At 45.3% G+C, this 23,157-nt stretch overlaps 9 protein-coding genes across 9 annotated transcripts in view; 5 read left to right on the plus strand and 4 right to left on the minus strand.

Annotated features, from left to right (window-relative positions):
- C922_03939 (hypothetical protein) overlaps nt 1-2,006 on the minus strand; it is a gene marked incomplete at both ends in the record, with an annotated part of 2,496 nt that extends 490 nt beyond the window's left edge. The window contains 3 exons of the mRNA XM_008819526.1: nt 1-1,571; nt 1,706-1,749; nt 1,928-2,006. Of these exons, the coding sequence (XP_008817748.1) occupies nt 1-1,571; nt 1,706-1,749; nt 1,928-2,006 (1,694 nt within the window). The remainder of the gene's footprint in view (nt 1,572-1,705; nt 1,750-1,927) is intronic.
- A 921-nt stretch (nt 2,007-2,927) lies between these two features.
- On the plus strand, nt 2,928-4,250 carry C922_03940 (hypothetical protein; the record flags this gene model as incomplete). Its single annotated transcript, XM_008819527.1, has 4 exons — nt 2,928-2,960; nt 3,096-3,841; nt 3,969-4,030; nt 4,192-4,250. The coding sequence occupies 4 exons, from the start codon at nt 2,928-2,930 to the stop codon at nt 4,248-4,250; spliced, it is 900 nt and encodes a 299-aa protein (XP_008817749.1).
- An 891-nt stretch (nt 4,251-5,141) lies between these two features.
- On the plus strand, nt 5,142-6,269 carry C922_03941 (ATP-dependent Clp protease, protease subunit; the record flags this gene model as incomplete). The annotated part of the gene is made up of 1 exon (XM_008819528.1): nt 5,142-6,269. The coding sequence occupies one exon, from the start codon at nt 5,142-5,144 to the stop codon at nt 6,267-6,269; it is 1,128 nt and encodes a 375-aa protein (XP_008817750.1).
- Nucleotides 6,270-7,053: 784 nt separating this feature from the next.
- C922_03942 (hypothetical protein) lies at nt 7,054-8,532 on the minus strand (the record flags this gene model as incomplete). The annotated part of the gene is made up of 1 exon (XM_008819529.1): nt 7,054-8,532. The coding sequence occupies one exon, from the start codon at nt 8,530-8,532 to the stop codon at nt 7,054-7,056; it is 1,479 nt and encodes a 492-aa protein (XP_008817751.1).
- Nucleotides 8,533-11,542: 3,010 nt separating this feature from the next.
- Nucleotides 11,543-12,719, plus strand: C922_03943 (50S ribosomal protein L7e; the record flags this gene model as incomplete). The annotated part of the gene is made up of 3 exons (XM_008819530.1): nt 11,543-11,548; nt 11,772-11,894; nt 12,078-12,719. 3 exons carry the CDS (start codon nt 11,543-11,545, stop codon nt 12,717-12,719), a joined length of 771 nt encoding a protein of 256 aa, XP_008817752.1.
- A 1,685-nt stretch (nt 12,720-14,404) lies between these two features.
- On the plus strand, nt 14,405-15,065 carry C922_03944 (30S ribosomal protein S12e; the record flags this gene model as incomplete). The annotated part of the gene is made up of 2 exons (XM_008819531.1): nt 14,405-14,578; nt 14,715-15,065. 2 exons carry the CDS (start codon nt 14,405-14,407, stop codon nt 15,063-15,065), a joined length of 525 nt encoding a protein of 174 aa, XP_008817753.1.
- A 904-nt stretch (nt 15,066-15,969) lies between these two features.
- On the minus strand, nt 15,970-17,252 carry C922_03945 (40S ribosomal protein S23; the record flags this gene model as incomplete). Its single annotated transcript, XM_008819532.1, has 3 exons — nt 15,970-16,218; nt 16,719-16,897; nt 17,243-17,252. The coding sequence occupies 3 exons, from the start codon at nt 17,250-17,252 to the stop codon at nt 15,970-15,972; spliced, it is 438 nt and encodes a 145-aa protein (XP_008817754.1).
- Nucleotides 17,253-19,815: 2,563 nt separating this feature from the next.
- Nucleotides 19,816-21,414, plus strand: C922_03946 (T-complex protein 1, beta subunit; the record flags this gene model as incomplete). Its single annotated transcript, XM_008819533.1, has 1 exon — nt 19,816-21,414. One exon carries the CDS (start codon nt 19,816-19,818, stop codon nt 21,412-21,414), a length of 1,599 nt encoding a protein of 532 aa, XP_008817755.1.
- Nucleotides 21,415-21,734: 320 nt separating this feature from the next.
- On the minus strand, nt 21,735-22,501 carry C922_03947 (hypothetical protein; the record flags this gene model as incomplete). The annotated part of the gene is made up of 4 exons (XM_008819534.1): nt 21,735-21,837; nt 21,982-22,088; nt 22,247-22,305; nt 22,423-22,501. The coding sequence occupies 4 exons, from the start codon at nt 22,499-22,501 to the stop codon at nt 21,735-21,737; spliced, it is 348 nt and encodes a 115-aa protein (XP_008817756.1).
- Nucleotides 22,502-23,157: the final 656 nt, after the last annotated feature.

Consider the following 23,157-nt stretch of genomic DNA (forward strand, 5'->3'; position numbering starts at 1 on the left):
CTTCTCCCCCTGTCAATACTTCTCCCCCTGTCAATACTTCTCCCCCTGTTAGTACTTCTCCCCTTGTCAACACTTCGCCCGGTTCCTAATATGGCTGAACTGGCAGAACTGCCATCAGTGTTGCCTTCCCCCCGGTGGTAATCCGCGTACGACTCTGAGTCGTCCGTCCCTCGACTGCTGTCCGTGCTGCCCTGGTCGTTGCTGCCAAAGGGCGGTGCGCTCGTTTTCCACTTAGCCCTTTTATTCTTCCTGCCCATCCAGTGCTGCACATCATCTGTCAGCACATTCGTGGCGTATTCCTCCTCTGGGTGGTTCAAACGGCTTGTCTTCCCATAACTCATGGAAACATTCGCGTTCCGTTTGGTTCTGTTGCATTTGTAGTTGTAATCATTCCCTGTGTGCTTACCCTCCTGTGCCTCCTCTTCTTTGCACTGCCTCTTCCCCCATCCGACGACTGTTCCTCCCACTTGACATTTTGCATAATCAAATATAAGGATGGGAATGTTTGACATGACGGAAAGGGCTTTTAACTCCCGGACGAGGTAGAAATATGTGTTGGAGTTATGAACACTTAGATGCTTCAACAGGTTCGTCAAATTGTCTATTGCTATGCATGCCACATTGGCTAGCTGGCTTGTAAGTGGGTTCTTTTGATCCCCTTTGTCTGGGCTGCTCCCTCTTCTTACATTTGCCAAAAAGGAGACAAGCTCTCCCCAATTTCGGACCCGAAAAATGAATAACCTGTTAAGGATGTCCTCCAACGAATGCTTCTTTTTTCTCCCCCTTTTGATTTTTTCTTTTAAAATGTTTTCAATGACTGTAACGTCGTTAATGTAGCTGAAGTGTATGAACACTGCGACTGCAGTGGAGTTGCTCCCAGTGAGGAAGTCAAACAACAAATTAAGCGAAATGACTTTGTTCATTTTTGTTTTCTTCCCATAGAAGAAGTATATTTTGGACCCTTGGAGACCGTTTCCGAGGAGCCTATTCAGTGCGTGAGTGTTTGTTTTGATAGAGGTCACCTCGGTTAGAGATGCCTTCATGTAATTGGAGTAGGCCAGGAAGTCCTTCTCCAATCCTTTCGGAGATTTGCAGCTAGCTATACGAACTGGGATATTATTCTTTGTGAGGTTCCCTGAAGCGGCCACTGAACTGTTGTTTCTCTTTAGGTACGTCCACGGGTTGATACCCTTCAGAATGGAGTATTTTCTCCTTCCGGGGGGAGAAGTCGGTAGGACGGGTCTATGACCCGTGGTAGACATAGACATAGATGTCGATGTTGACGCTGACCCTGATGGGGAAGATGAAGACGACTCGACCGAGTCGCTCATTGAATCGACCAACGCGTCGCCAATCGCGTCTCCCCCATCGTTTATGTTAGCATCCGTTTCAGCATCCGTGTCAGCATGACTCCCACCGTAGCAATAATTTTCCTGGTCGCTCACGGGGTGGTCGTAACCACGGAGGGGGTCTCTCAAGCAGTCCGCTCGGCCTTCTTCCCCCCCGTCATTTGGCACTCCCAAGTCGCGCAAGTGGTAACTAAACAGCTCATTCTGTCCTGCAATGACCTCCTGCAATTTAGAAGAAGCGGATTTTTATGTGCCGACGGGGACGTATGAATATCGTGGGGTATGGCTATAGCGAGGTATGCACGTATCGCTATCGGCCGCACATCTTTAGGGTGAACTCATAAAAGATTTCCAACCTCCACGTCCACGTCCTCCAGATAATTTGTGCTTAATTGCTCAACTGCGGGGGGAAGAGGAGAAAGGCATGGCTGGGTGGGCCTCCACTACATAATGTATATGGACGGTGGGGACATGCCAGAGTAGACGCATATACAGATAAATATATACACATATATACAGCCGTGTGAAATGCGTGCTTCCTACGAGGGGTCACTGATTCTGCGAAGGGACGTACTTACTCGTATTTATGTTGAAGGCATACAACTTTCTCTTAATTCTTTCCGGGAGATTTAAATACTCTATGTCGGGCTTCTCCATCGTTCCGGACATGTTCGTTCAGGCGTTAGGGATGGCCCAAGGGAGGTGAACATTTTTTTTTTCGGATTGTATAAACCGCGGGCAAGCGAAATGGATGAAGAGGAATACTATTTGGCGCTGTTTCGAAGAATGGGGGGAAGGGTCAAGATAGATAGCGAAGTGTGGGCAACGGAAGCGAAGCACTAACGTTTCCCTACTGAACCGATTACCATATCGGGACCTGCAAAAGGGCAGGCAAATGAAAAGGCTGGTGTGATCAGAACGCAACGCACGCGGAGAAGTAGCAATGCATGCATAAGCTTACAAGCATGTGTGAAATTAACACCTCATCATGCAGAACATTTGCAAACTGAGTTGGGATGTGGACCTCATTACGACTTCAACCTTGGAGTGCACCTCGCCCTCTTGACGTGCGTGTGTTGCATGGCTAGGTATGTACATACTGGCTAGGAAAAGCAGCCTTTTTTTTTTCTTTTTTTTTTTTTTTTTTCTTCCTCCCAAGGGCATCACAATTGACACTTCATCGCCGCTATCCCTTTCCATACCAACGAGCGAAATTTTTACATTTTTTGAACAGGGGGAGGGATTTACTCCGATTTGCTCACATTTACTACAACGTGCTAGGGGTTGTATTTTTCCTTTTTCTCACAAATACGTGATGGAAGGAAGGACGGATCAGGCCGGTTAGCCATTATGCATGTACGCCCCTTTTCTCTCCACGTTGCGCACATGGCAATAACACCCCCTTTTTGAACGACTTAAAGTAAGTGTCTCCTTCCAAAAGGGTTGTATGCCTTTTCGCGTCGAAGGGTGGGGGGGGCTCTGCACACGGCGCGCCATATGCATGCACACAGAGCCCGGCTGTGCGTGTAAATTGGCCTTAGGAATGGATAATTGGACAACACAAGAAAGAGAGTAACCATGGAGTTGTCCATAGACGCATTGAAGGAGAAGGTCAGTTCATTGGATCACACCACATTGGTGTTTCCCGAAAGGGGCCTCCACATACATATATACATGTACGTATATACAACGGGAACTGCACCGCATGATTCACTTCATCACCTTGTCCCCTCTTCCATCTCGCAGTTCCTAAACATGAATAGTGACATCGAGCTCATCGAGAGAAAGCTGAAAGACGAAATGTGCAAAATGTACGAAGATGACATCAACCCATTCCTAATTCTTAACGATTTTGAAACTATAAAAAGTGAGCTCCAAAGAATTAACAAAGAATTAAACGTCCTGTATGAACGGAAAAAAATGACCATACAATACATGCATAGGCAAATGCAAAATTATAACTTTTTGCTAAACTTGGAAAATAATTTAAACATCACTTCCAAGGAGTTTATAAATTATCATAACTCGGAAATTATTCTGAATAATTTTTTTTACGACAATATAAAGAAGTTTTTGTTGAACATAAATTACGACGAAATTAACGAGTTGCTACAGCTGGACCATATGCAGAAATGTGTGGACAACAAAGGGGAACAAACAAGTGGAAACAACTTAAGCGATTTAGGGAAGGAAGCACCCAACGGGAAACCTGCCCCTGTCCCGTGTGATTCGGCCAATTATAAAAATTACGTAAGTAATATCGATTTGAAGGACAACGAAAAAAGGGAGATTCTGAATAACGGAAACGTCACAGAGGATAGCAGAAACGAACAGGTGAACAAAGGAAATGCCACCAATAAGGAGAGCTTGTTTTGCCCCATCGACGACGCTACCTTCCAGTCCGTCCCCCCGCTGATTCGACGGCGGGCCAAGTTGGACGACATTAACCTGATATACAAGTCGCTGTACGACATGGCCATAAAGAAGGGCAGGTGAGTGTCAGTGTGAGTCTTAGTGCGCGTTTGGAATGTGCCCCTTTGGGAATTCACGAATTTGCCAATTTGCACACCGTGCAAACCCCGTTCAGACAGCTTCACACGCTTGCTCCTCCCCTCGCAGCTGCCTCCCCGTGGAAAAGTCCGAGCTGACTCAGATGAATCTGCAGGTCTTTGGACAGACAGGTTGGTCCATCCTGCGAGACGAGACTGTTTTTTTCTATTCATTGCAGTTGTTCGGCATTTTATTATTTTATTATATTTTATTTTTATTTTTTTTTTCCTCCGTTTCGCCTGAACTGTTAATATTTTTTATCCCCTTTTTCCGCCAATTTTTTTCTCACCAGGAGAAGCCAAAATAGCTACCTTGCGATATCTGAAAATTATAGAAGTTATTAACAAGTAATGGAAAAAAAAAATTAGCTAGCATAGAATTTGCGTCATTTTTTCGTCACTTGATCTTTTTGTGTCCCCCCGTTTGCACACACCACCTGTTTTGCTCTGCACAGGGGTTTCACCAAATTGGTGCCATGCGCAACCTTACGCTTTCCACATTTTTCACGTTTTCTCTTTTTCCCCCTTTTGTTCCCCTTTGCTGGCACCATTCAGAACCGGCTCCGTGAAATTGCTCAACTGCGCGGGGCTGAAAAAAAAAAAGAAGAGAAAAACCTGCCAGGCGAGGTAAAAAAAGGAAAAAAAAAGGGAAGAAATACGCAAAAAAAAGGAAAAAAAAAGAGGACGAAGAGGAACCTCCCACTTTGCTGCTCCATGGTCGTGTAGAATAAAGGACGCCATCATGAAAAATCCAAGTAACCGAATGGATGCTCTCCTAGAATGCAACTAGGTTGCGATGGGAGGGGATACTCGAATGGAAGGAGTCCTAGAGCTATCCGAACCTGGGATATCTGTTCGTTGTTCATTTGTGCCGCGTTTCCAAGGAGGCAGAGTTTAGTCCCTCCCGCTTTTTCTCCATTTTGACGTGGGACATTCCCTTCCGCATTACATGTGTAAGCGTTGACTTCTTTTTTCGCGGAGTCGAAGGGAACTCAGTGGCTCCCTCCCACGTCTCCAACCTTACACGCGATGAAGCTAGCGTGCCTGCAGGTTGAAGGAACAATCGTGCACATATATATATACATATACATATGTACATATATATTTGCCCATGCGCACGTGCAAAGATGCGCGCTCGGTCCCTTCCGCCCTTTTTGCCAAACTTTTTAAAAGGAACACAACCATTTTAAAATTTTTTCGTGGAACGCGTTGCCTGCGCTAATCACCTGCCTGCATTGCAGAAATGGTATGTTTATTTTCGCTGCTGCTTTTCACCCTACTGAGAGATAACAAAACGCATGCGAAGAGGAATACACACAGGTTGAGCGCGGCGCCGTTCATACAGTTCCCGGGCGGGGGAGTTGCCCAAGGGAAGGCAAAGCACCGCTGGGCAGGCAGGGGAAGCGGCGGTGGGGGCAGCCGCTGTAGCAAGACGAGGGGGACGTCCTCCAACTCGTTGGCGCGGTCGATAGGGGATAAACATGAAAACTCCGCACTGGGGGAGGAGAGCGCGTCAGATAGTGCATCCGATAGCACTGCAGACAGCGCGGCGGATGGGATGATCCCAAGTGACCCCTCTGCGAAGGGAATGAAAAGTGTTAAGAATGACGAGTTGTGCATGGATGCTGCCCAAAGCGTGGGTGTTTACCTCGAAGGCGTGGGAACCCGTTTAGAAGAGCCCTCCCCCAAAGGGAAACAAATCCACAAAAGCAAGAGCGGAAGAAGGTACAGGAGAAGGGAGGGGCTCCCTCCCCGAGTGGACCACATCAAAGATATTAAGAAGCATGTGAAGCTATTCTTTTTCAAAAAAAGAATAATCTTCCTAACGGAGGAAATAAATAAAAAAACGACCGACGAGATGATCAGCCAGTTGTTATACTTGGATAACCTCAACCATGACGACATCAAAATTTATATAAATTCCCCAGGCGGGTCCATAAATGAGGGACTAGCCATTTTGGACATCTTCAATTACATCAAGTCAGACATACAGACAATATCTTTTGGCCTAGTAGCATCTATGGCTTCTGTAATTTTAGCTAGCGGGAAAAAAGGGAAGAGAAAATCTCTACCCAATTGCAGAATCATGATTCATCAACCTCTGGGCAATGCATTTGGCCAACCACAGGATATAGAGATACAGACGAAAGAGATTCTTTACCTGAAGAAGCTTCTGTATAATTATTTGTCCACTTTTACTAACCAGACAACTGAGACGATTGAGAAAGACTCAGACAGGGACCACTACATGAATGCGCTGGAGGCGAAGAGGTACGGACTTATTGATGAGATCATTGAGACGAAGCTGCCGCACCCATATTTTCACGAAGCTGTGGGGGAGTCAAGCAGTGGCGGATCGGAAGAGGGATAAGCTATAGTACCTTCTTGTCTCCTCCCCTGCTTAGCGTCCCCACAGCAGGGGTAAAAATGTGCACCCATTTAATTACACCTGTTTTTGTTTTTTTTCCTTCTTTTTGTTGATGTTAATTTTTTCGTTTTTGTAAAATAGTTTGAACATACGTAGGTGCTTCATTTAAAAAAAGAAAAAAAAAAAAAAACAAAGGTGTACCATGCGAGGGGCGAAACGGGGGCTCCTTTATGATACATAAAAAGGGCGCACATAGGAAGCGAATTAATAACGTAGGGTAGCAAGGAAGGTGCGAGTGCGGGGGGTACAAGGGGCTGAACGGGCGAAGCGTTCACGTGGGCGATCATTTGGAAATGCGGCTACTTCGAAGTGGTCGCTCTTCGAAGTAGCGACTTCACTGGAAAAAATGGAAAAAAAAAAAATTGTCAAATGGGGGTGTAGCACTGCGGGAAGGGCATTGTTGAGTAAATACCCATTTGGGGCGAAACAACTTGGAGCGTCAATCAAGGAGACAATGTTGTTGAAGTTATGGAAAGGCGAAGGGGTAAGACTTGGAGGCACAAGTTTAAAGTGCAATTATATCGCACAGTTTGGGTAGGGAACACTCGTTTTTTTTTTTTATTTGTCTGTTTGTTTTTTTGTTTGCTTCCTTCCTCGTTTGCACAAATGGGAGGTGTAAATTTGTATGGAAGACAATTGGGGTCGGTTACTTCCCGGGTGAATCACCTTTTTCACTGTTTGGTACAGTTCGGGCGGCTCGCTGCTACACGGTGGTACCTCTACCCCCCTAGGAGCAGTACGTGGGAAGGTCCATCGAACCCTGGTTGTTGTACTGCCCCGCGTACTGCTCCATCTCGCCGTTCTGTATGGAGTCGGTCTGCTCGGGGAAGTCGTGCGCGTTGTAACGGTCATGGGCGGGTGACAGGGGGGCTTCATTATCAGTCTCGAGGTAGGCTTCTCCAGAGTGGGCCGCCTCCACCTCCTTTGGGTCCACTTCGCTGGGTCCCACCCCATCCGCTTCGGCCTTGCCCCCAAGGGAGATAGTCTGGTGGAAGTACGTATTCTGGCGCGCATAGATGATGTGCTGTATGTCGGTCACCAACAAAGCGTCGTCATCCGTCTGATTGCAGAGCAGCTCAAGAAACCTCAACTTGTTGTAGTAGAAATTTTTTTGGAAAAGTAAAAGTTTTTTTTCATTTTCCTGAGTTTTTAATTTATTTTGTAATGAGACAATTTCGCTGTTTTTTTTTTCCAACTGTATTTTGAACTTTCTGTTTTGTTCGTTCAGGGAGAGGGCATCCTTCTGGTTGTCCACGTGCGGGTTATTTTTGTTGGGGTGGTAATACGTCGAGGAGGAGAGTGAGCCTCGCGAGGAGAGCTTTGCTGAGACGGAGAGGCGCTTATTTGTGGCGGTGGACGTGGGGAGGTGATTTCCCAGGTGAGTCCCTGTGGGGGTTATCCCCTGATGCGTTGCCCCACTGGGGTGCCTCTTAGAAGAGTGGATCTCCTTGCACGGAAGGGAAGTCAAGTTGTTCTCCCCTGTCGTGGTTAGCCATGCGGACCGTTTCTCCGTCTTCATAGGCTTTCTCCCGGCATGAGAGTGACACAGATTAGCACCACTGCTGTTGTTACTGGAGGACGTGGCGGCACGGATGGCGACACTGGAAGTGATGTTGTCCTGATTGACACTGGATCTGTAGTCATTGTTCCGTTTGGGGCCATTAGAACAAGTCCTATTTTCGTTCTGCATCACTTTCTCTTTCCCAATATGTATCTCTACCTTGGCCCAATCGGGCAAATAGCTATTTAGTAACTTGTAATCTCCCCTGTCTCCAAGGATGCACATTTTACGACGCTCCAGGGGGTCATAGTTCATTACGTTCTCATTATTATAGTCAATGATGCGCTCAAAAAAAGCTTTAAACCACTGGAGGAATTCTAAATTGTCTTGATATTTCCCCCTAATTAGTTTATCTATATCCATATGTTTTTTAATCCCGAGTTTGTTGAAAACATTTTGAATGAGTTTGTAGTTTGTTATGCACTCGTATTCTAGTTTGGCATTCCACTTCACTTTGTGGAGGACTGACTTGTTGGGGAAGAGAATGTCTAGGAGCTGTGTGTAGATGGCTCCGTTGGAGCATTGCTCGATTTTTGTTACGTTCAGCTTTAGCGTCCTGTTGACCCACTCGATTAGCTCCTTTCGGCTCACGAAGAACGCCGAGTCCATCATGCCCAGGGAGGACGCCTCTCTGCTGTCGCTCATGTTGGCCTGTCCGTCAGTTGAGCAGGTTTGCGGTTTGTGACTTCCCGGTTTGGAGCTTCCCGGTTTGGAGCTTCCCGGTTTGGAGCTTCCCGGTTTGGAGCTTCCCCGCTTAACCCCCAAACCTGCGCGCAGGCACGTCCCTGTCCTTATATTCCTTATGAACCTGTCTACACAGCACAATTAGTGGTACAAGTAAACCGTTTGGCGCGTTCCCGACTTTTTTTTTTTTTTTTTGGCAACTAGCTTTTTTTCATGTTCAAAACAGAGGACCTGCTCAACCGTGGCGCGATTGAAGCACAAATAAATCGCAAACAAACCGCAAATACCTGCTAGACAAAGTGCGATTTGGATAGACGACCGCTAAACGGATCAATCGGCGAAGTGCCTCATTTTTCTTTTTTTCCCCTCGCGGAATATGCCTCTTTTGCCCTCAAAAAAAGGGAAATTCAAAAACGCATCGCCATTTCGCCGCGCGCATGTGTGCAGATAAATACTCCCATTTTGGAAAAAAAAAAAAAAAAAAAAAAGTCAGGCGAAAAAAAAAAAAATATCCCTTTGACTAGCCTTTTTTTATACCCCTATCAAACTGAAAATTCTGACATAGACAGGTAAAAATGGGAAGAAAAAAAAAGAAAGGTCTGGTAAAAGGTGAAAACGTTTCGAATGGCCAGTAAGCAGAAGACAATAACGCTGTTTGCGAAGTTTAAACATCTGGGGATTGCTATAGTGACATCTATCTACTTTAATTGGTACTCTACGGATGGCATTTATTCTGCATAAATTAGAAATGATTTCTGCTCTCCCAACGCATCATTTTGACGAGTTCACTTCACCTTCTCGTTCGTGCAGTGTGCCCCGATGTGAAAAGTGGGCAGCGCAAAAGACCAGAAGGGGAGGTTAAACATGTTGATATGTTGATAACATCTGTGCCATCGTCACGTGAAGATGCACTAAAGAGTCAATTTTTTCGCATTTTTTCTCTTCACCTCCTTGTTGAGAAAGGTGTAGAACCATGTGAATCGCAAAAAATAATCGACCACACCGCTGCGTAATTTTTACCTCTTCAAGGATGAAAAGAACGTGGGGTGTAATAAACCACAGCGCCGATTTCTGCAAAGGCGCATGCAGCGTGAGCTTGGGGAAGCGTTTTTGTCTGCCCCGAAATTTGCGAAAAAAAGAAGCCTTAACAGAAGTGCAAATATATTTGCAGCGGAATACCTTTTCACTAACATTCTGCTTGCACTCCTGTTTTGCCAAAATGCGCGAGAGTTGGTGGGGGGAGGACTTTTGTTAAGGGAACCATTTAAATGGAGGGGATTCCACTGGGAAAGCACCACTTAGGAGAATTGTGATGCCTGCCGTTTTGGCAACTTATGCGAAATTTTTAATGTGTTGTGATAAAAGCCGCTTATATTTTTCCTTCAAATTTTAAGATTTAACAAAACAGTGCGGTGTAAAATGCAGTTTGAAAAAGGAGTGATGGGAAAAAAAATAAAAAAAAATAAACAGATTTGATCACCTGCTTTTCGCATTAGTATATACATTTAGGGGGTTTCATAAGAGCAGAAAAGGAAAAACTTCCCGGTTGCAGTAAAGCAGCAAAGGAACAAAGCAGCAGTGTCGGAGAAATGGAAAAAAAAGCCCGTGCCGCCACATTTAGGGCGTTTCCTGTCCCGGTGGAGGTTTTCTCACAAGTATAGGGGTCATTCAAGCGGAAGGCGCATAAAATGAGTACAAGATTGTTTGCATTTATGTGATAATTGCATGTAGTATTTTCTCGTATGTATGCCGACAGGTTGGATCGTTTACTATTGGCTCACCGCTTAGCAGCGTCATTGAACAGTTTAGTTTGCTCCCCCTCCGTCGTACGACGTGCGCAATGGGTGAGGGCGCCCCCCAATGCAACCTCTCCCTTATATTTTGCCCCACCCAATCCAAGAGCATATAAAACAATAACACACTGTGAGATGTAATAGCAAATGACCCGTTGAATGGTCGATTTTTCAATGTGATAATTTTTTTTTTTTTTTCTTACATTTTTCCAACCTCCTCAAACCATTCGGCAACGCTCTGTAGAGTTTATTTTTTTTTTTACGGCACTGCGATCATTGTCGTATGCACTTGGGGGTGATTCGTGGGTCCCGTTGTTCTCAACTAGGAAGGGTACAAAAAGGCGCACAGCACATGCCTAAAACAAAGCAGAACTCACGTGGGTTAAAAAAAAAAAACTTCCCCTTCCCCTCGAATGTCCTGGGAGCGCATAAAAACTACTGCACTGCCGAGAGTGACCAATCCTAGGGGACTCTTCCCACAATGCGCCAAAACGATATTGTAAAAAAAGAAATATGAGGGGAATTTTTAACTGAGTAAAATAGAAGTTGCACTGAGGAGCGGGCAGGCATACATATAATACTATTATAGTATACTTTCGCATCACTCAAAACGACCCCAACGAAAAAGCGAAAAACTGTCATGGGGAATGCAGCAATGCAGCGTATCCTTTTATCATCCCTTTTTCGTGACGACGACTTGCGCTTTTCCCCTTCCGCGAAAACTCTCTGTTGTGTAAGCCCGTTCCTCACCCAGCTTCTTCAGGCAACATGGATCATTTTTTTGCAATTTTTTTATCGCCTCATTTTTAGCAATTTTTTTGCCTTTTTTTTGCGCTTCTTTTTAGCGTTTTTTTTTTTAATTTTTAACATTTCTTTTTAATGTTTTTTTTATTTGTTGCCCCCATTTAAACTTCAATTTTGAAGAGTTCCCTGAAATTGAGAAGTCACTTTTCAAGGAAAGGAACTGCTGCGCCTTTGTAAAAAAAAAGAAAGAAGCGATTATCTGTAGTTGTGAATTGCGAAGCTGCGGCCTTTTTGTCAAACGCGACAAAACGGGAAACTCGCATTCTGCGATACAGGCTACACGGCATATAGTCATCCCTGAGAAAGGATAAAAAAAAAAAAATCATTTTGCTTTTTCGCGTAAGCAATACGGAAGAAGGAACCTAATACCAACCATGGCGGTAAGGGAGAGGGCGCCACATGAGTTGATTGATACAGATGATACAGTTCGGTGTGTCATGTCGTGTAGCACATTGGCTCACGCGACTTGCGTTTGCGTGAATGTATGTTTAACATGCGCCGTCGGGGGTGCGCTGCCTACACGTGATTGACATGATTGACGTGATTGAACCGCCGACCGATCATACGAATCGGCTTGCCGCTTTCTCCCCTCCCCCCCCATAGGATAGGTACGAGGAAGAGAAAAAAGATGCCGGGAAGAATATGATGAGCTTGAGGAAGAAGAAGCTGAAGAAGTACCTCCAGCTGAAGGAGAAGAATCAGAAGAAGATGAAGGCACAGAAGCTGGTAAGTTTGGGTTGCACCCGGGGGAGTGGCGTCGTGTCGTAGAGCAGCGTTTCACCTGTGTTTCGACACGTGGGTCTACGTCTGCCTCTGCGTGTACTGTGTGGTTTGTTCGTTCTATCTACATTGTTGCATTAGTACACTCGGCACACTTATCCCATTTTGCGATTACCCTTCCCCACACAGATCAACAAGAAAAAGCGAACCGAACTGCGACTACGCACACTTCGATACGAGAAGGAGTACGAAGAGGAACGGAAAAAAATCGTGCAACTTAAAAGAGAGGCAAGGAAAAATAACTGCTTCTACAGAGAGGCGGAAAAGAAGGTCGTTTTTGTGATCAGACTAAAGGGAGTAAATAAACTGTCCCCAAAGGTGCGAAGCGTCTTTCGCCTTCTAAGGCTTCTTCAAATACATAACGGAGTCTTCGTGAAGGTAAACAAGGCTACCAAGGAAATGCTAAAAATTGTGGAGCCATTCGTTACCTACGGTTACCCCACCATTTCCACCATCCGAAAGTTGGTGTACAAAAGAGGTTACATCAAGGTGGGAAAAGTAAGAAAGTATGCTAGGAAAAAAATTCAAGACAATCAGGAGATTTCGAAACATCTGGGAAAATACAATGTCCATGGTGTTGAAGACATGATTCACCAACTTTATACCTGCGGGCCTGCTTTTAAAAAAGTGAATAATTTTCTGTGGGCCTTTAAGCTGAAGCCCCCCAAGAAGGGTTTCAAGGCCAAGCGACACGCGTTCAATGAGCCCAGGCCAGGTGATTGGGGAAACAGGGAGAGTCACATAAATGAGCTAATCAAGCGGATGATCTAGTGGGGCGAAGCGAAGTAATGAGGTGAAGTCGTTAGTGCCGCGCTTGAGAATGCCCATTCTGCACGCCCTTCCCTTCGTTTAAACAGCCCAGGGGAGAAGAATGCGCACGCGGAAGGTGCCCCTACCCCCAACCCGCACGAACTGCGGCCCCGTTAGTGTGTAACTTCCCCATTCATCTTGTGCATATATTGCTATGGTATTAACTTTTTTTTTTTTTTTCATTTTTTTCAACTTGCCCAAAAAAAAAATTAAGATAGCAATGTACATACGCATATGTTGGAAGAAAATATATCAAGAAGTTTTGTGTACCCCGGGTGGGTGTCGACTGAGCGGAGAGGTAACACTGCCATAACGGCGACGTAGCAGTGCTGTAACAGCCATTCCAAAGCTTCCCTCCTGCCAATCGTGTCCGCATCGAAATGTCCTTTTTGCAAAAGCTGAGGAGCCAGCTGCTCCGCTCCATTGTTTTCTATCACCTGTGGGGGAACTCCATTTTCGCTTCCCTATGCAGGGATATTCTAATCGGAGGAGGGGGAAGTGTGTGTGTGGAGAGGGGGAGTAAAAAAGTAAAAAACACTGTCCCCGCAGATTACTCATCGTTTACGGAATGGGTTGTTTAATTGACAGCGGGCGCTCCCACACAAAAGGGGGTAAGCATATGACGTACGGTAGGTATGAACATACATGTCGTGTATTGCCTCCCTAGGGGTACGACTTTCATGAAAAGTATCACCATGTGAAGAAAAAAAAAAAAAGGAACCACATAAATAATCCCAACGAGGGAAACTTTGCTCGTTTGGTTCGCCTGGGATGGTACTACAGACAGGTGTCAAAATAAAGCGGCTTCTCCATTCTTTTTTTTTTTCCCCTTACATAAGTAAAAGAAATATGGTTTTTAAATTCATACATTAGGGGATTTTTTTTCTTTTTTTTTTTTTTTGCAAAGCTTAATGGGGATCACACCTTTATATTATTTTGTCGCTTCTGTGGCCTAAAAAACGATGCGACTCTATTTTGACCGACCTCGAAATGTAGAAAGGAAGCTTATCATCCGATCCGATGTAACTTCGTCGCCCCGGTGGGAGAGGGGGCATACCGTCACATAATATTGTATGTACCGTGACATTTGTACCTACCATCGCTGGAGTGCATAATAATGCCTTTTGGTTAGTGGCACATGGAGGTTAACAAAAATGAAAAGAAAAAAAAAAAGAAAGAAGTCAATCCATAGGAGCACTGCATATAGATAAATACATAGGTGCCAACAAGCACGTGACACTTTTTTTACCAGCTCATCATGCCCACATGGCCACTTCTTCTACGCAGTGATACTAACGAAGGTGAAACGAAACGTTTGGTACATGAAAATGGAATTAGCCTTGCACGGATTCGATTCTTTGGCGTGAACGCTCGTTGGGCTCTGTTTACTTCCAATTTATTTTTTTTCCCCTTTTTGCGATATCGTACCATTTTATGCATCTTTTTTGCTGACCCACGAACGAGGTAATTTTTTTTTTTTTTTCCCTCTTTTTGGTACATTGACTCTTACGTAACTTTTTCAGTTAACCAGATTATTCCCCTTTTGCGCATCCACTTTGTGGGACCACCATAATATACTGGTTAATCTTTTTAGCAGTTTTTACCTTTCACGCGGTTTTTAATTTCCCCATTTCTGCTTCCCCAAAATGACTGACGTCGAGAGCGTTGACAACGACGTAGTCGTGGAGGAGAAAACCGTTTTCGATCACACCACGGCCATACAGAAGGTAAGAAGAGGAGAAGAAGCAAAAAAGCCAGAGATTGAGAAGAACAAGTATTGTATTGATATGGGGCTGCTTCCGCGGAGATATTATGCGGAGGTGACCGGGCGAACTCGCAAAAATTGGAACCTGCATATATATGTACATATGCACATGGATATGCGTATGGATGTATTTTTTTTTTTTTTTTTTCCCGGTTTCACGTTGGCTGTCCCCTTCTCTCCCCTTTTGGCAGGTTTTGAAGAACGCCCTGGTGCACGATGGGCTGAAAATAGGAATCAGAGAAGTCATCAAATCCATCGAGTCCAAGGAGGCCAAGGCATGCTTCCTGTCAGACGTCTGTTCCGAGCCAGCATACAAAAAATTAATCACAGCTTTGTGTACAGAAAAGAACATCCCTCTCTTTATGGTCGAAAATGATAGCAAGGATTTAGGTCAGTGGGTTGGTTTGTTCAAATTAGACAAGGAAGGGAATGCCAGGAAGATTATTGGCGCGAGTTCCGTTTCGATTATTGACTTTGGCGAAGAATCACCTGAGCGAGATTATTTAATGAAACAGAACCAACAACCCGCCGCAGCTGCTTAAGGGGGGTCGTGTACTTGTCATGGCATTTCCCCTCTTTTTTTTTTTTTTTTTTTTTTTTTGCGCTTCCAACGAATGCGTGTCGCATCTTTGTGTACCACCGCGCGTGCTTTTTCTATAAGGCGGAGATAGTAGCACCCGGTTGGGTAACTTTCTTTTTTTTTTTAACTCTGCACGGATACGTTTAAATGTAATGTGCCGCTATTCGTGCCGCAACGTTGCACACACATAAGGAAATGAAAAAGTGGAAAAGAAAGAACTGTTCTTTTTTTACAACACGTTTAACCAAACAAAAGGGAGTCATTATTGACAAAGGGAGGATGGCCCCAGCGTGAAAGAACTGAACCCACAAAGGGCATATCCGACAAGGGGGCTATTCCACCACTGCAAGAATGCCACGCTGCAATGTCGGCCAATTTTGTCCATCTGCTACAACGCCCCTGAGGGTTCCCCCACTGATGGGAAAAGAAAACCCCCCCACATAGGGACGTTTCCGATTAATATTTTTTGGCAACCCTATTTCATGTTTTCCTCTCGAGCGGAATGCACACGGGCGAAGAAGCCATTTAACACTCCTAAGCACTGACAGACATGTCTATATATTTCCGTTAAAAGTTTTTTCCAATTGGCGTAAGATGCGTTTACTTTTTTTTTTTTTCCTTTTTTCGTTACAGTTAAAATGTGCTGACGGTGTACAGTCTCAACCCGTTTGTGAAAAAAAAAAAAAAAAAAGGTACAACACCAACGGTGTATCCCAAAATGATCCAATGGAGGGGCGCGCGTTAAGGGAGACTCAACACGGGTGGTGTTCAACGCGCTTGTAAAGAGCACACAGTGAATGGGGAATCTCTACGATAACGGGGAGGAACAGGATGGACACTGCAGCGACACACTGTGATGACACTCTCTACGATCTTGGCTTCTCCTTCTTCTCTTTAAACAGGGCTAGCAGGGAAACACGAGCCACTTTCACCACCTTGAATTTCACTCCGGGCAAGTCACCAACAGAGTGACCACTTCGTCCAAACCCTGAGACTAACACCTCATCGTTTTCGTCGATAAAATTTAAGCAACCGTCTCCAGGAACGAAAGCCGTGATTTTCTTTCCGTTCTTAATCAGCTGCACGCGAACACACTTTCGATAGGCCGAGTTGGGCTGCACAAAGGGGATGGTGAGCATTCACATGTGTATAGGAAGAAAACTAGGGGGATGGGGGAGGCTTGTCCTGCTTCTTCTGCTCCTCCATATGGGAAGGGATTCACATAACGGAGTGAACTGAGCCCACCGCTCTGACGACTCCCCAACTGCGGCGGCACAGATTGGCCGCATCGCAATAGACATATAGAAACGTTAACATATTTTTATGCATTGAGAAGTCATAAAAACAGACGAGATGTTAAATTCGATTCCTGATTTTTTTTCTATCCATCTTTTGACTCATCAGCTCGTTGGAGTACTTGGGCTCATGAAACACAAATGGAATGGAGCAGCGGTTCGACGGAGGCCTGCTGGACGTTTTCTTCTCATCGCCATGTGATCCCTCCGCGACGATCCGTTGATGAAGGGGCATTCCCGCAGTGGGGTCTATTTTTTCCTCTTCCCCTTTTTCCCCCTTCTGCAGATTGCTCCCGGGAGGAGGAGACGCTCCTTCTCACCTGCTTGGCCTCAATGGCCACCTTCTCCACGACGATTCCTTTCGCATGGGAACTTCCTCTAAAGGGGTTGGACTTCCATCGGGTACCCAAATGGGATTTCTTGTATCCTTTATCAGCCCATCTCTGGGTTCTCCTTCTTATGCGCAGTTTTCTCGCTGCCCTGAGTCCACTTGGTTTGCCTGATCGGGTGAAAGGAGGCACGCGTGGGGTCGTATGCAAGTTGGGGGGGATAGATATTTATAGGTTTGTACGTATATATGGGCGTATGTATGCACGTATGGATGCACGTATGGCATGCACATATGCCATGTACATATGCAATGCCGAAGCAACCTCCTCCGGTTAACTGCTTGACTGCTGTTTCTCTCCCTCCAATTCTTCCCTTCAGTTACTCCCAATCACAGGCATGGGGATGCAAGTTCCACTTTTGGAAGCATACAACAGCAGACATACGGGAGGCGAGGATAAAATGAACGCGAAGCACAGCAGGCATGTCACATATTGTGACATACGAAATGACGTACCTGATCCCATGTTGACTTAAGATGATTCTTAAAATAGGTAAAGAGCAGTAGGAATTATATCTTTCAAAGTTGTTGCAAAAAAAAAAAATTCACTTTCTTCTATTTGTTCTCACTTTTTTTTTTTTTTTCCTTTTTCACAAAAAGAAGTTAAACTTTGGGGAAGGAAAACAAATTAATTAAAATATGTATTCGCAAAGGTTTTGCATATCTACAAATATTCTTGGTGGAGTTTTTTTTTTTTTTTCAACTGAGCGTGACTTTTTCCGGTTGGGTAACCTCTGGGTACCAATCCGAGGGGGAATGTCGAATGGGCCGAATGGCGGGAATAAGCAGCAAGTGGAAGATGGCATCACTCCGCCACCACCCCCCACTAAAGTAAGTCTCCCCTCATTTGGATGATGTATATAATGTGCCTAATATAGCTGCATATTACATTGTGGGCGCAGAGATTCACCTTGTATGTATGGCGCTCTTTATTTCCGTCCGATCGAGGCCGCAAACCAAACAAGGGGGAAGCTACCCCATCTCATGCGTGGTGCACTTGGGGGAAGAAAAATGAGCCAGAAAAAAAAAGAAACAAAAAAAAAAAAAAAAATAGGCGCGTTAAGTGGTCCGAGGGGGTAAAAAAAGATTGCTTTTTTTTCTTCTCGATTGGTCAGCTTACATGGATCCTTGTTGCCTCCTACGTGAGAACTACCATACCTTTCGCAATAGTGCGTGTGGGAACGCAGTGTCTTCGTCATCCCACGTAAGCGGCACATATATATATGTTTATACGGGCGAGTGCTTAATTTTTTTTCTCCATTTGGCTTCTCACTCGTTTGAGGTGAAAAGAAAGAAAAAAGGCTCCTCCAATTGGGGCTACATGTTTTTTCTGAGAAGGCTTACCTGAGTGTATGCCACGTTTAGCACCTTTTCCACGTTTACCACCTTTTCCACGTTTGCCGCTTGTGCCGTGGTCCCTGTGGTGGAATGTTCCTGAGGGGGAATCGCCCCATGTTTTGTCCCCAATCAGATGCCTCTCCTCTTCCCCAGGTTGGAGTTTTACCGCAATGCGCCCCCATCCATTTGTGCATACCGATATAAGAACATTGGGGAAGATCGTCATGAGCCATCGTCATGACCCCTCTTCACGTGGTGGAAAAAGGTGCCCTGCCTTCTTTGGCACATGTGCGTTCCCGTCATTTGCAGAAAAATTGCAAAATGGTGGATCATGAGGAAAAGGCATTCTGCTCAGGTAAATGGATAATTAAGAGCGGCAATCCTCCACACGATGTGTTCCGTATTGATGTAGGTTGAGATGATACACTTGTCCAATTGCCAAGAGTGGTACAACCCCCCTACACCCCTCTATGGTTTTCCGATTCCCCGGTTCCCCTCGCAACAGCGTGTGTAGCTTCACTCGCTTCTCCATTAAAGTACGTTCGCAAGGTTTTCTCGCCGGGAAGAAGTACAAAAATGGAACGTACACCATTGGGGACAGTCACATTGTTCTTTTTTTTTTTTTTTTTTTTTTTTTTTTTTTTTTTTTTTTTTTTCTTTTTCTTTTTTCGCCTTGTGAGTTGGAGTTCCACAAGGTTGTTCCGTTCCTGTTCCGCTCCGATAAGAATGGTGGGACGCACGAGAGGGAACGCTCATGTGTGGTCGTTTTGCCCCCTCCGAAAGAGGACCTTCCGTTTGGTGCTAAAAACATAACGTTAAGTCACCACCTTGCACAAAGGTGAACACAGATGATTGGATGCCACATAGGAGGAAGCGAAGTGGAAACGCTGCTCAGTCATGTTTATAACCCCAGCGCGACATAAGGTGTGGGGGAAAGGCGGGACAAAGGAATAACCCCAAAAAGGGGACCACCAAACCGAGGTAATATGCACCGTTGGGGTGACTGGACCCGCATGTGCACGTATCTGGATAGGTATGCTCGGGCGTCTGCTTCTTGCCTTGTAGGGACGAGGAAGGACACGTAAGGAAGCGGCCAAGCAGCGAAGCAGCCAAGTGCACAAAGGTGTTGGAAAAAAAACAAAAAAAAAGGGGGGCTTATGTCGTCCTTGCAAGAGGAAAAAAAAAAAAAAAGGAGTACCGCTCTCTCCCCGACCTACATAAAAAACAATGTACGGGCAATGTGGGCATACAGAATTAGGGTGAACTTTCTTTTTTTGCCACTTCCTTGATGACTGCTGTTAGTGGTCTCCCTATGCAAGTTGCGCAAAAAAAAAGAAAAAAAAAACGCTGCTTCCCATTTGGTTCCTTTTTTGTTAATTTTGGTTTACTTCCCCCTTTTTTGTATTGACCCTATAGGTTGTATTTTTTGATGGGCCTCATTTTTCCTTCCCATTTTTTTTTTTTTTTTTTTTCATCCTACAAGTAGCAGTTAATTGAACACCTTTGTCGAGCCGACTTCGCCGCGCGGAGCTGCTTCATCGACACGTGGGTAGGAGCATATCTTTCTACATCCCGTGGCCAAGGTAGGTCCATGCAGTGTGAGTAATTAGCGACTAGCTGCACGGTGTAACTGCGTACACCATCGCAAGTTGTATACACCGCCGCTAACCCCCTACACCGCCTGTCCCCAGATGAATACCATCGTGCCAGACGTGCTGAAGCAGGGGGCACAGGAGGACAAGGGCGAAATCGCGAGGCTGCAGTACTTCGTGGGGGCCATCGCCGTGGGAGACTTGGTGAAAAGTACGCTGGGGCCGAGAGGGCTGGACAAAATACTCACCCCCTTGAATATAGAAGGCGCGAGAAGTCACCAACACACAGTGACGAATGACGGAGCGACGATTCTCAAGTCAGTATGGTTGGATAATCCAGTGAGCAAAATATTGGTGGATGTCAGCATGCAGCAGGATAACAAATGTGGAGACGGAACTACCGGTGTTGTCGTCCTCGCAGCAGAGATGCTTAGGAATGCCGAAATTTTAATTGAGAATAAAATACACCCCCAGATTATCTGTGATGGATTTCGCATGGCACTTCAGGCAGCTAGAGACGCGTTGGAAAAGTCCTGTTTCAGTCACGACGTTAATTCGGATCAGTTTAAAGAGGACATGCTAAAAATTGCGAGGACGACTCTCTCCTCCAAACTGTTAACCCATGAGAAGGAACATTTCTCCCAGCTAGCCGTAAATGCAATCCTACGAATAAAGGAAAACCTAAACCTAGATCTCATTCAAACGATAAAGAAAACTGGAGGGACGATCAAAGATTCCTACTTAGAAGATGGATTCATATTAGAAAAGAGAATTGGCATCAATCAACCGAAGAGTCTCACAAAATGTAACGTCATGATAGCGAACACACCGATGGATACAGACAAGGTGAAGATCTATGGGACCAAAGTAAACGTAAACAGTTTCGAAGACATACAAGATTTGGAAAATGAAGAAAAATTGAAAATGAAAAAAAAGGTCGAAAATATTATTGCACATGGGTGTAACGTTTTTATTAATAGACAACTGATTTATAATTATCCTGAGCAGATTTTTCGAGAGAATAACGTGATGACAATTGAACACAGCGATTTCGATGGCATGGAAAGATTGGCTAGCTGTTTAGGAGCAGAAATTGCCTCCACTTTTGAGAAAGATCTGAATATCAAGCTAGGTTATTGCGAAAAAATTGAAGAAGTCATCATAGGGGAGGATAAATTAATTCGATTTTCTGGCTGCAAAAAGAATGGAGCGTGTACAATCATTTTGAGAGGTGCCTCTTCACACATTCTGGAGGAGAGTGAAAGGTCGCTACATGACGCGCTTGCCGTTTTAGCAGAAACGATGAAAGACAATCGAGTCGTCCTTGGAGCCGGATGTACAGAAATGCTCATGAGTAACGCTGTGGATAATTTAGCCAGAACCGTAGAGGGCAAGCGCAGCTTGGCTATAGAAGCCTTTGCAAAGGCTCTCAGACAGATCCCCACATATATACTGGACAACGGAGGGTTTGACAGCTCAGAAATAGTGAGCAAGATAAGAGCGCAACATACTAAGGGAAATGTCTACGCCGGCATCGATATCAACAATGGAGATGTCGGCAATGTGATGGAGCTCGGCATTTATGAGTCTTACAAATCAAAGTTATCTCAGCTGACCTCCGCCACGGAGGCGGTCGAGATGATTCTGCGTGTGGACGACATTATTAAGTGCGCCCCTCGCAAGAGGGGCGGCGTGTAGCCCGTCCAACACATACCCTGGCGCATATATACGTGTGCAGGTTTCTGCTAATTTCGTTATTCCATCTCTCCTCTTTTATCACCCTTTTTTTCCCATTTCTCTTTTTTTTTCTTTCACTTTATGCGTGCTTACGCCGTTGTTAACTAGCCATATTGGTCCAGTTGTGCAGACGAAAAAAAAAAAAAAAAAAAAAAAACAGTAAGGGCAATGTAAGGTAAACTTGGGCATACGTACATACATATGATCATCGGGTCAGGAGCACTTGGGCGGTGTGCGCAGAGCTATCCAGCGGGGCTCCATTCGCTTTCTTGGCGCCCCCCTCAAATGGACTTGAGGAGAAAATCCTTCGCGTAACTTTTGATGAAGAACTTTCTGTTGAAGCAGGGGCGGTAGCTCTTCCGTGCATGGTTCTTATCCCAGTGGCTGCGGCGGGGGGGAGAGACAAAGTGGGGGTTAACACGATTAGCAGTGGTTAGCACCGGATGAGGGGTAAAAGAAAGATGAAGACGCTCACGCCGCTCAGACGCCGCTCAGACGCCGCTCAGACGCCGCTCCGACGATGCTTACAAATTGTCGAAGCTGGTGGGCTCTTCCCTGATGTGCTTGAAGTTGTGGAAGAGTCTGCTTCCGCCGTACATGGTCACCAGGGCACAAAGCACGATTTGCGCAACGAGCTGCAATAGGGGGAGGGGATAGGCAAAGACACTTAGGAAATGGAAAGCCGTGCACACGTAGGTTCGTAGGTAGGTAGATAAGGAGACGCCCCATTCTACGTTGCGCCCACGCAGGGAGACACACCAGAGGGATGCCTGCCTCCCCCTTGACTACTCACCGTGTATGGTATGGTGAAGTGATCAATGCTGTCATTTTCCAACTTGAAGGCGCTAAGGACTGCGGGGATGGGGGGGTGAAAAAGTCTCAGTCACTAACATGAGCGAAGTTAATCTGAGAGAGCTTCTGCGTCGTGGGATGTACATACATAGGCCGCTGTTGTTGTGGAAGACTTACGCAGGTAAACCGAGTGCCCACTCTTCACAAGGGACGCTAAGCCTATGAGCGTGATCGAAACGGAGAGTCCCCCTATCATTTTCTCCTCCACGTCAGATGAAAACTGTTCCGGAGTTATATACCCGAACGTCGTTCTCCCTTATGCCCTTCCCAGCAGTGTTAAGTGGATAGTTCTTTTATTTTTGTTCCTTTGGGAGGCGTTTCCCCTCCGTAAATGTATATATCATCTCATTGGTGGAACTACTACCTCTGCATTTATGCACTTGACACAAATGCGCCAGCTATATGTCACTGCTCTGTTCGTTGGATTTCGTTACATTTCGTTCGATTTTGTTGCATTTCCTTCCCCTACATCGGAGGAAGTTCTCAAAATGGGTAATAAGTCCCCCTGGAGAAGCCGCTGTCGAATGAACGTCCACACGGAGGCGCAGCGAGAAATGTCAAGCGGAAAAAAAGGGGTGCCAACAAGTTGCCTTCAAACCAGGGAAAACAAAAAAAAAAAAAAGGAACCAACTGGGTTGAAGCGTTATATCCCTGGGCAGTCCTCCAGTAGCCTTTGCAAGTATTGTAGTTTATGGGAAAATTTGGCTGTCCCTTTGGCGAAAAAAAAAAAAAAAAAAAAGTAATACTGGAAATCCTCTTTTTTTTTTTTTTTCTTTTTCTTTTTCGCGTCCATCGATTTGCTCCAAAAATGGAGGAAGCGTCATTTCACTGAGGGTGTGACAAAAGGATGTT

Source organism: Plasmodium inui, assembly GCF_000524495.1.
Source record: "Plasmodium inui San Antonio 1 unplaced genomic scaffold supercont1.18, whole genome shotgun sequence".
In the NCBI taxonomy this organism is placed as follows: Eukaryota; Apicomplexa; class Aconoidasida; order Haemosporida; family Plasmodiidae; genus Plasmodium; species Plasmodium inui.